This window comes from Bradysia coprophila, unplaced genomic scaffold (assembly GCF_014529535.1).
Source record: "Bradysia coprophila strain Holo2 unplaced genomic scaffold, BU_Bcop_v1 contig_151, whole genome shotgun sequence".
NCBI lineage: Eukaryota > Metazoa > Arthropoda > Insecta > Diptera > Sciaridae > Bradysia > Bradysia coprophila.
This window is the reverse complement of record NW_023503423.1, coordinates 1911319-1923212: the sequence shown is the minus strand read 5'-3', so window position 1 is coordinate 1923212 and position 11894 is coordinate 1911319. Positions and strand designations below refer to the sequence as shown.

Sequence of the window (11894 nt, the reverse complement as noted above, 5' to 3'; positions counted from 1 at the left end):
TAAATAACTGGTTTTTTCCCCTGTTTTTACGCTTTACACTGTATATCAGCCTTTTGAAGTAGTTGAAGATCATTTTTGCAGCAACTTGTACAGACAAAATGAACTTTTTCTGTTTTTGTGTACACATTAGACTGTCTGTGTCTGTATACCAGTATACCATGGACTTTTCGTGGACAAATTAAAAAAAAAAAACATAAAACGGATCCAAAAATAAAACTGCCGATGGCATCTGATATTAAAATCGATTTATTCACTATTTCATATCTCTATCGGCTGAATTATATGATCTATGGGAACCGTTCGACTGCCTGGAATTCATTGAAGTACTTTTGCGATGACGAACTGTTTTTGTATTTCCGCCACATTTAACGATGAACTTTAATTCGTCAACCAGCTCATGTCCAAATGAAAGCTGCTCAGAGAACATGCAAGAAAGAAAAGAAATATTTATTGAGCTTAAAATCCGTAACACTTCCGTGCCAAACAATTTCAAATGCTAGCGACATTCCTCTCTCTCTCTCACACACACACACATACACACACCGACACGCGCGCATAAAGCACACATGGCAGGACCTGAAATGCTATGAAATTAAATTGAGAAATTACGTACGTTCTGCCGCTTTGCACGAAGAAAGATTACCATTAACCACTCGAGAATACCATACACGGTAGCGAAAGCGCTTCCGACCGAGAGTACGAAAAACACGCCATACATATTATCCATATTTAATTCTTCTGCTTCACCAGCATCGCCCTTTTTCTGTGGAAGGAAAGGGCATTTTTCAAACATGCTGGCACAAAGGTAAAATGGCGAAATCTCATTGTACAACCGATACAAAAACATTCGGGACAAGCAATGCAAGGCTATTAAAATAACTACAAGGGTGGTTGAGTTAACTTGGATGAAATAATTTAATCTGTTACAATGGATATGGGGAACATAATACTTGTCCAACCTTAACTGCGACGACGACGACACGAAATCCGTTCGAGCAACTGTTTCAAATAGAGAAACTGTCGTAGTCTCTTCAGCAGGACACCAAAATCTACCTCTTTAATGTATGGCACAGCTAGAAATTGTAATGCATTTTCCGATGGCAGAAGAGCGATGAACAAACACGTCGAAAGATCTCTATAGAATATAATATCACAATAGGAACCTCGAATGGAAATCATGGAATGGAGATAATTAGTTCTAGAAATATGAAGATGGTGGGTGTACCATGGTGGTTAAATTTTAGACCAACTTAATAATCCCAAAAGCTGCACCCAAGGGAACCCAAGAAAACCTCACAGAACCTTAGGAATACTCATAAGTTCTAGATCTGGGAGAGTGGTGACCATGTGCAGTGACAGAATTTCAAGCACTGAGCTACTACCTTTTCAATAACTCAATAAGTACAGAAGAAAATTTGAAAAAAAACTCAGAAATCCTTCAAAATCCATGAGTTCTAGAACTGGGAGCAGCCTGTGTCCGTGTAATTATGAAACTCGGCCACGCCTCGATTACTGAAATTTACAGAAAACACGCTACAGTCATGAACATACGTCTAACAATTTATTCTAAACGAATAATGATTTTGAAGTGAAGAACATGAAGAAGGTTGGAGGAACATGTGGTAGCTTCACTGTTATCTCCAGAACGTGCTCACCGATTTAAGTAAACAAAAAAAAACGAAAATGTAGTTCCTTTAATTCTCTATAAACCTTCCGAAGAAAATTTTTGCAAATTTGCGGTCTTTCTATCAGGAAAGGACTTCAAACATGAGTACTGAAACGGTACAGTGTATCAAACCAATTTTGGCACTGAAATAGTTATTTATGATATCGAGTGCAAAGTACTTTATTAGGCTCTAGAGTAGTAATTATGACACGATGCCGCAGGTCGTGTGTCATAATACACGTCGTGAGCCTAATAAAGTATTTTGCAGCGAGGTTCATACAACGTTTTATGCAACAGAGGCATTTGAAGTTCGTGGCTTTCGAACATTATGATGCTGAGTTGTATAAAATATATGAAAAATCATTCATACAAAATAGTAATCTATTTGACAGCTGTCACTCGAAGCACTTTTGCTTGAAGCGTGTTGGTTTCAGGGATTTTCCTTTGAGAAAAAAATATTTTTCGCCTTTACCATTTTTTCCCGCAATCTTGGATTCAAATGTCAAAAAAAAAGTTCGGGCTTTTTTGTCTATATTTGGTTCTTTGGAAGTTGATTGATATCTGTTCTCGTTTTCGAATGAAAAATCATAGAAAAAAGTGAATAACGGCCGCTCACGGGTGAACGATTGAGTTGCCATAATTTTCGAACTATTTCGTCGCACGATTAAGCCCTTTTTCAGTCTAAGCAGATCCACTAATCTGACGATAACTAGGATCCCAACAAAAATTTCTAGCTTTACGAGAAAAGTGTGCCGAAGTCTTTGAAATACAATTTCTAAAATGAATATCGCTAGACTTGACGCTTTCAGCTTCGTTACGCAAAAATTAAATTGTACACCCAACTAGTTCAAACAAACTGGCTTCGTTTTCCTCATCATCTGCCAAATAATTTTTACCAAGGCCCGTCATTGGGAAATGACAGGACAGTTTCCCGAAAATGTATGGAAAATTTTATCACAAAAATTCACCGAAAAATTCAAAGAAACTCACCTCTTATGCTTTCCATTGTATTCGTGCACCGTCTCTTTATGTCCCCAAGGCATATTTAAACACTAAAACACTTTACTCGATGCAAAAACAAAACGTTTTTGAATGAAAATATTTTACCGCCGAAGTGAACACAGCAAACATTCATTCTAGTACTTATAATAGCGGAGTGTCACAGTTGTGTCGAAACATTTTCTGTGTTTTTGTCGCGACAAAACAAAAAAACACTTTTTGTTTTTGCAACGAGTAAAAAGTGTTTAGCGTTTAAATATGCCTTGGCGACCTAAAGAGACTATGCCCGAATACAATGGAAAGCATAAGAGGTGAGTTTCTTTGAATTTTTTCGGTGAATTTTTGTGATAAAATTTTCCATACATTTTCGGGAAACTGTCCTGCCTTTTAAAACCAAAAAAAATTTTACCAAAAAAATCTGCGTTACAAAGTGACAGATGTTCAGGAACAGACCTACGAGAAAATTTATCTGCCAAATGCGACGCAGATTTTTTGTTAATTTTTTTTTTTGGTTTTAAGTCAAATATTTTTTTGGTAAAAATTATTTGGCAGATGATGAGGAAAACTAGGCCCGCTCGTTTGAACTAATTGGGTGTAAAATTTAATTTTTGCGTAACGAAGCTGAAAGCGTCAACTCTAGCGATATCATTCATTTTAGAAATTGTATATCAAAGACTGCGTCACACTTTTCTCGAAGAGATTTTTGTTGGGATATCAGTCGTTTTAGAAGTTTTGGGCTCTTAACCTGAAATTTAGACCGCAATCTATTCATCAAAATGATACTCGAGTGAAGATTTATCGAATTAGGCAAAAAAAATTTTTTGCAAATTTCGGCCGCCATTTTGAACCTCTTCCTTGTCTTGACGACCCCATATTCTATTCATCAAAATGATGCACGAGTGAACACCTACCGATTTAGCCAATAAAAAAATTTTTGCCGAAGAAAGTAAGTCTCTATTTGTCACCATTCAAGAAGCAACTCTAAAACCCTAATTGACCCACCCATTTCCAACTTTTTACATTTTTCACATATGCCACGAAGTTCCACTCGTAAAAGTCTGAGACTTTGCCGAAGAAAGTAACTCTCTATCTCTCATAATCGCAAAAATATTAGTCCTTTCATCCTACGCTCGAGTAGCTCAAAATTTGGTCACTCTAACCACTCTAGCTCAAACGAATCTGACATGATTTTTTTAAATTATTTTATTGTTCGATTCGTGTGGCGAATATCTTTCGTTTGATGGGTCACACGTTCCTGTAGGTTGCAATACAGCTAAGATACAGCCGAAAACGCGTTCCTGACCTTCAAAAACCACACTCAGAAGCCACTTCGAGGCCAATAAAACAAAATTTTGATTTTTCCTGGGGTAATGGCGTATCACATTTTCATTTTTACGTGTAACCTGAGCCTCCTGCAAAATTTCATAGAGATTAGCTGACTACTTTCCGAGATAGCCCATCGATAGAAAGATAGAAACATACAGAGTAAGTTGAAAGATTTTGATTGTTTGGAAAAAGTCAATTTTCTATGAAAAATGACCAACTTCAAAACGATGTATCTCCGGTAATTTTAAACCTACATAGTCGAGTGATAGCTCGTATTGCTCGTATTTGAAGCGAGAATATGATAAAAGAGGTTTTGTGGTGATATAGACCAAATAGTAGAAACTCAAATTTTCGGCTAGTTGACGCGTCTCAAAAATTTTTCTTCGTTCTTTTTTTGGGGGTTAGACTGCGTCAAGTCCTCCGCTATCGCTCCGGACATGTTAGTGCTCAACCGATTTGCAAAATTTTTGTTTCCTTCATTAAAGTATCAATTTCATGAGGACTCTGGCTCGAAGAGTTTTACTCTGAATATTTGATGGCCGATAAGATGAGTCTCTAGCTGATAAATGATCTGATAAGTCTACGAAAATTCGATGTGCCTGTGACTGCTCCATTGGAGCAGTGCTCCAAGTAAAATTGGAAAACTCAAGTCCTAGGCCCTACGACGTAGGAATAACATTTCCGGCGAACAGATCAAATTACAAAATCTTACTGAGCAATATCCTCCTCCTTTCTTTTCGTTCCACCACTTGACTTTCATTGCATACAGTACTCCCTGTTCCTGCAAATGTAATACCGCTTCACTGAGCGCACTTCTGTAGGTGGAGTCTGGGAAATAAGGAATCGGTATAAATATCCAATTTGTCATTGAATGATCTGTCTCCGTCACCAACTTTTTCGCATTGCGATTCCGTAACCCTTCTCATCCAATAGCCCACCGATTTGAGTGACATTACAATTACGTTCGACGAGATATTCAATCGACGATGATTCCATGAGAAAGGCGTACTTGTCGTGTTTGAGTACCGTTTCCAGCCCTTCATTATTACTACCAGTCAGTAGATGGGGACGGGCCTTCATGTAGTCGTACATGTTTTTGAATGTTGTTCCATCGTCCGCTTCCTGGGAATGAGATGGTAATGCAATAAGGTACGGATGATCGAACAGCACAACGCACCTTAAAGAAATTGATGGTACTTCCGTCTCTCTTCGCCCCGAATTCAACTGGACATTCGTAGCTAGGATCGGAGCAATTCCTCAAATCTTCAGCACTTGTAATCACATGCGTCACTGGCTGAGAGGTGAGAAAAGCGGCCAGATTTGCAGTGTACGATGACACCATAATAAGCGTAAAGAACCACCAAATGGAGGCCACTGCACGCGTAGACGGAGCTCTGGAAAAACCAAGCCATTAATCCACTTTCACGTCAACATGTTAGACAGTCCGGATGATTCATTAGTGTGGCTTACTTGGGCGCAATTTCAGATCCCTGCTGCAAGAGCGCACCAATCGAAAACCACAGCGAATTCGAAACGGAAAATTGATTTTCCAGTTGTGTCGGTTCTTCAATGCACGGGTAAGGATTGTCCCATTCCGATGGTGAGATACGTCCCAAAACGAATAGACAAAGCGACACGCCTAAATATGCACCGCCCAAGTACATCCACACTTCGCGCGAAAACGGAGACATGAATGAAAACGTCGATGGCGGTAATGTCGTTGGCTTTTTGAACAGAATTGATATGCCTGGGGGCGAGGGAGGAAATACTTCTGCTTCAAAAATTCACAAACCACCTGCAGACCAACTCTCCTACCTAAATTCATAAACGGCATGGTAAAGTCTACTCCACCTTCACGTTCTGCTGTGATCGTTAAATCCGTGATTGCTAGGTCAGCGCGCTGAAAATGGAAATTTGTTGCGTGTGGATTTTCGATGCCACAAAACATAATGCTTTTACCCCGTGTATCACTTCACCGATCATTCCATCCCAGTCTTTGGTGACGTTGTTCCTATTTCCGTACTTTCCGTCTTCCTGCAGTCGAAATTCGTATTTAAATCCGAGCATCAGCGACAGTTCATGTATCAGATCAATGCCAAAACCTTCGAATCGTTCATTGCCAGCCAGTTTGGTGGCTGAATCTCTTAACATTCCGTACGGTGGGGTCTGAAATTTGTCACATGATCAAGACACGTGCGTGTCAATTTTAAAGACCTGGGGCCTGTGGTACCTCATTCCATGACCATATGAGGCACTCAAAATACCACAGGTCCCAGATCTGTTAGGGTATCGAGCGTATACCAATGATATCATGACAACAAATGTAGTGTTCTTCAACGAACCATCGTCAGTAGCCACGGATTCCTTTGGTTCTGGTCGTGCAATGTTCAAGTTACCGTCCCACATACCCACTTTGACAATACCGGACGAAGTTAGTTCAATCACATCAACGGCGAAACTCGATCGATAGCCGCGATTGTCGAACTTAACTTCACCGGTCAATCCTTGAACGACTGCCTGGTGATAATAGGAAGAGATCATGAGATCATAAACAAACCAGCGTTCGATTTCAATTTCAAAACATCATTAAACAAAGCATCGGGGCGACGATTCTCATGCCGTTCGTAACTTGACAGTTATGGCATTTTATGCACGCAACGGTAAAGTTACGAAAATACGAGAATTGCAGAATCCGCACCCAGGACCGCGGTGTTGTGCTAATGCTTGGCTTATGGATGCTTTCTCGCTTTACGTTTCGCATGAAGTTCGTTATGCTGTTGCCATATTCCCAAGCTTCGTTGTGGCTACAGCTGAGCCTTCTCGGTTTGAATTCGGTCTTATTAAATTGCTGAAACGCTTCAGCTAGAAGCAAGAACCCATCATAAATCAAAGCGTATTGGACGGTCACTTTCACTGGATCAGTTGCTGGATATACAACCCGAGAAAAATACAAAATTGTCTTTGGTGGAAAATCAATGGTTATCTTACAACTTTCCGATTCGTCTTCGCCATCAGCTGTTCTCGGATCTTCGTTGCTATCTGCTTCTGCAGAAACAGCGTCTTCACTAGGTTCTAGATCGGTCAACCATTTCGTAATGCCTTCCATGATGGGATTCGAAGGATCAACGAGACGAATTCCCGTAATGTTGGTACCGCTGTATTGATACGGCTCCAGATCGATGGTATGCATGTCCATTGTTGTTATTATGAATTGGTGGTTTTCTGTCATTAGACCAACCTGCTGCGCCTAAGATAGAAATTAAGGCTTCATTTCCACTTACAGAAAAGCCACTTTGTTCGGCCTTCGTTTAGCTAAATCACGCCTCTTCCCTTTTGTTTAAAGTGTAAACGGATAGAAAACTGAGCGCTCATTTCGTAAGTGGAAATCAAGACTAATTTAAGGTTTGCTTTCATTTCGATCGCTTGTGATTCCACGAATACGCATGCACAAGTTAAAGAGCCGAAGAACTTCACCAACAACCTCTTTAAATCATTAAGAGAAATGATGACAGATGGCGTTGAGTCCGCCCAGCCACAACACCCTCTGTTATCATTTCCTTGAAATTAACAAACATTTACCTGTTTCAACACTTCGGGCAATGCTTCAATTGAGCAATCCAACAAGATGTTGGTATCTCCGGACAATTTTACTCTTCGAAGTACCGCTCGATAATTTGTTTTATCCAACCCAGCGTCAATCCGCCTGACTGTAACAGTATGTTCTTTAGGGCCATACAATTTCAACAGTTCTGCGTCTCTCTTTAACCATGGAGCTAAAATTATCAGTGTCCATCAATCAAACATCGAATTGCGTGACTGCCTGACCACCACTTATCACCGAGTGATTGTCATGCACAACAGTAGCTGTTTAATTATCAGAATGTACTTACCCGATTCATAGACAATGGTAAATCCTTTCCAATCCCATTCTCTGACCAAATCGATAAAAATGTTCGCTATGGCATCCGGATGCGGATACATGTTAACGACGGGTGGCTTCGTATCGGCATCCCATTTCATATCGATATAGGGTATCTCTTTAGCGTCACAGATGTGCATGCAATGAGATGCGGATGATGGTGCCGACGGACCAAAGACAGCGGAAACACCGCCCTTAATTAGAAGAGCAGAAATGTTTTCAGGAAAGGAATGAAAAATCGTCAAAAATTGTCAACATTGCTGACACACCTTCAGTAGATTGCAGAGGCGGTTCGACGCGGCAAACTCATTTCCGTAGGGTATTTTGATTGGTTCAGGATCGAATTCTATTTGAGAATCGGCCAACTTTTTATTTGCAACACTCGCGGCGTATCGGAAAACTTCGGATGAAATGTCCCCGGTATTATCAAATAGTCCACCTAATGGAATCGATGCATTGATTAATAGAATCATAGAGATCGCATGTAAGTTTAGGATTGGCGCTGTACGTCTGGTATGCATCAACAGGTCATTCGAACTACGACTGCAAGTATACAAATACTCTTGGAGTAAAGTCCGGTGCTTAATTGATATCTTGCCTAAATATAGACTAGACATATGCACACAAATTACGAGTAATTCAGAATGTGCATCGATGCAGCCACCAAGCACACTGCAACTACCCAAATTATGAAGTTTGAACGAACTTTAGGACGTTACCAATTTGATATAATCGCTAGAATAATTCCATGTGGCACAGGAATCGAACCCGAATCATTTAGGTGGGAAGGCTAGTGCGTAACCATTGAGCCCGTTCTGCAACATGTCAGCGCTCATACGTATCCGAAATACAGGAAATACATCATATCGAAGTCATTTAAGAATCTAAAATTTTGGAATATACCGGAGACGCGCACTAATAGTCCGGGCTGCTATGTCATCTCGATCGCTAGGAAGTTTTCTAGAAAATTATCTCTAGTCATCTAATGTTTCCTTAAATCCAGAGGAAATTAAAAAAAACTGAAGTAAATGCCGGTTAAGTTTGAGTTCTGGCACTGAGAAGAAGATGGACCTTTTGGAGTGATGGAATTGAACTGACATCTCCAAGTTGACACATAAAAGAAACTCCTTCTCGAAACGCCCACTATTTCTAACATTATTTTAAATAAATATTGAGGAAAGTACTGAAGCTGAGGCTCCTGATTCTTTGACATGTCAAAGCTCGGCCAGCGTTGATAGGGTATGAGATTACTTTACCGAAAATCCATCACTCATCTAAATTGATTAGGAAATGGGCAATGAAATCAGTCTCAAAGTTAGCGGTTTTTTTGGACACTTTTCCGGGAATCCTCCATAGCCCGAACTGAATCCGTTGAGACCATCGAAAAAAAATCAGACTTTGTCTTTTGCATTTTTATATGAATTGCACGGGCCTTTTCCCGATTTCTCCGAAGGTGGTTTTGTTAGCCAGTCCGGTGCAATTTTAATCTTTACAGAAAAACCGATTTTTATCGATTCATGAGACAATAATAGTTATTTATGCTACAAGAACTGTAAAGGGTGTTTTATGTTCGAGGAATGGTAAATGGTTCGAGACGAAGTAAATTACGTTTTTAAGCGATAAATATATAAAAAAATTATTCGGAAACTTTGAGCGCCCAATGATATCCAAAATATATAAAAACTCCCTAGCCCGGACTAAAACTATGAAAGTACGAGAAATTTCGCCAGAAATAACTTAGTTTTTTCTCAACTAAAGTCACCATTGTTCTTTGTAGGGATCAGTTATTTATCACGACTAGAAGGATTTAGATTTATGCTAGCAGCACTGAAATAATTTGGACGTGACGTCATCAATGACTGATCCGTGAACAGTGAACGCCAACATCAAACATTTATGATCCTTACAAACAAACTTCTCGAGTACAAAGAATGGTTTCACCCAATAAAGTCATACATTCTACAATACATACGCGTAGAGGTTACGGGTGTGTGCAGCAAAAAAAATATTTTTTTTAATAAAATAAATTGCAAAGTTATCAATGCGTTGACTTAATCTATGTGTTCAACATGTTGACTGTTGAACGATCCAATCAACTTGCATCCTGTAAGAGCTTCAATTTTCCACAATGTAAATGCAATCACCAGTTCACAACAGACTCGACTTTCATTCCAAATTTGTTCATATTGCATGCCACTCAAAAAATATTTCATATTCATAAATCATGCACCTCACATTTTCACACACTGTGAACGAAAGACAACAAACGGAATGATTATAAAACGAACAGAACGGAAGGTACACTTTCGTTTGAAGGAAAATCTACTGATTCAGTATGCACAAAAGTTAACTTTTTATTCGAATAAAATCTGGAGCCGTACCGATTCTGATTGATGAGAAACCAGCAGTTATCGGAACCAATAACACAACGACAATCAATATTTTCATTTTCATAAAAATTGCTTAATTTTCTCAACTAAAGTTACACATTGAAAATTTTGACACAAAATGTTGAAGAAAACATAATAAATCGTGATTTAGATCGGACTGAGAGAGAATGAGAGAGAAAGAACTGAAAAAAAAACACACAAAATGTAAATATCTAACACATGGTAAATATAGGAAAATGAGAGGAATTTCCAAACGATCATCGTTAGCGCTTCGTTATAAGTGACCGACTTTATAAATAAATTCATTGATAATGTAGTTCTGAGTTCTGAGAAACTGTTAATTTGTCGTCTAAAATGTTTCGTTTACTGAAACGACTGCGCGACAAAATTTATCTGAATCGCTCACCGAACTAACGTAGTTTAACTGTAGGTGGCCACACAGTCGGCTGCTTTCCAGCCGTTTTATGCATCCGTTTATCCAAGGTTAAATTTTCTTGCTGGTACAGACAGCCTGAACATCTGCCACTTTGCGACGCAGATTTTTTGGTAAAATTTTAGTTGTTTCCAGTTAATTTTTTTTTTTGGTAAAAATTATTTGGCAAATGATGAGAAAAACTAAGCCAGCTTGTTTGAACTAAAATTGGGTGTAAAATTTAATTTTTGCGTAACGAAGCTGAAAGCGTCAACTCTAGCGTTATCATTCATTTTAGAAATTGTACTTCAAAGACTGCTTTTTATAACAGTTTATAACAGAAATTTGAAAATTTGACGAAATTAGAAAATTTGACGAAATTAGAAAATTGGACGAAATTCGAAAATTTGACGAAGAAAGTAATTATCTATCTGCCACCATTCAAGAAATATCTCCAAAACCCCAATTGATCCACTCATTTCCAACTTTCGACATTTTTCACATATGCCCCTCTGTTCTACTCGTAAAACTCTGAGACTTTGCCGAAGAAAGTAACTCTCTATCTGCCGCCATTCACAAAATAACTCTAAAACCCTAATTGACCCACATATTTCCAACTTTCGACATTTTTCACATATGCCCCTCTGTTCTACTCGTAAAACTCTGAGACTTCGCCGAAGAAGGTAACACTCTATCTTTCATAACCCAAAAAAATATTAGTCCTTTCATCCTACGCTCAAGTAGCTCAATTTGGTCACTCTAATCACTCTAGCTCAAACGAATCTGCCCCGATTTTTTTAAATTATTTTTTTGTTCGAATCGTGTTACGAATACCTTTCATTTGATGCTCGCATGTAGGTTCCAATACAGCTAAGCTACAGCCGAAAACGCGTTCCCGACCCTCGAAAACCACACTCAGAAACCACTTCGAGGCCAATAAAACAAAACTCTGGTTTTTCCTGGGGTAATGGCATATAACATTTTCATTTTTATGCCCACCCTGAGGTTCCTGCAAAATTTCATGGAGATTGGCTGACTAGTTTCCGAGATCGACCGTCGATAGATAGATAGATAGATAGACACATACAGAGTAAGTTGAAAGATTTTGATTGTTTGGAAAAAGTCAATTTGGTGCATTTTGTATGAAAAGTGACCAATTTCAAAACGATGTATCTCCGGCAA

The 11894-nt window shown here is 39.0% G+C and overlaps 1 protein-coding gene across 1 annotated transcript; it reads right to left on the bottom strand.

Moving 5' to 3' along the window:
* Positions 1-228: 228 nt before the first annotated feature.
* Positions 229-10451, bottom strand: LOC119074367 (glutamate receptor ionotropic, kainate 2-like). Its single transcript, XM_037180471.1, has 15 exons — positions 10292-10451; positions 8180-8349; positions 7882-8104; positions 7571-7764; positions 6980-7238; positions 6744-6916; positions 6293-6508; positions 5951-6157; positions 5807-5891; positions 5462-5738; positions 5169-5385; positions 4885-5113; positions 4704-4819; positions 614-763; positions 229-412 (listed from the first exon to the last, which is right to left on the bottom strand). The coding sequence occupies exons 1-15, from the start codon at positions 10362-10364 to the stop codon at positions 254-256; spliced, it is 2748 nt and encodes a 915-aa protein (XP_037036366.1). The 5' UTR covers positions 10365-10451; the 3' UTR covers positions 229-253.
* Positions 10452-11894: the final 1443 nt, after the last annotated feature.

Bases quoted from the DNA above. Each gene is read 5' to 3' on its own strand.
- LOC119074367 (XM_037180471.1), bottom strand. From the start codon at position 10,364: ATGAAAATGAAAATATTGATTGTCGTTGTGTTATTGGTTCCGATAACT. The intron at 5,114-5,168 runs GTGCGTTGTGCT...TCTCATTCCCAG, and splicing joins GTACCATCAATTTCTTTAAG to GAAGCGGACGATGGAACAAC. The intron at 764-4,703 runs GTAAGATTTTGT...TTCCTTCCACAG, and splicing joins AAGGAGGAGGATATTGCTCA to AAAAAGGGCGATGCTGGTGA.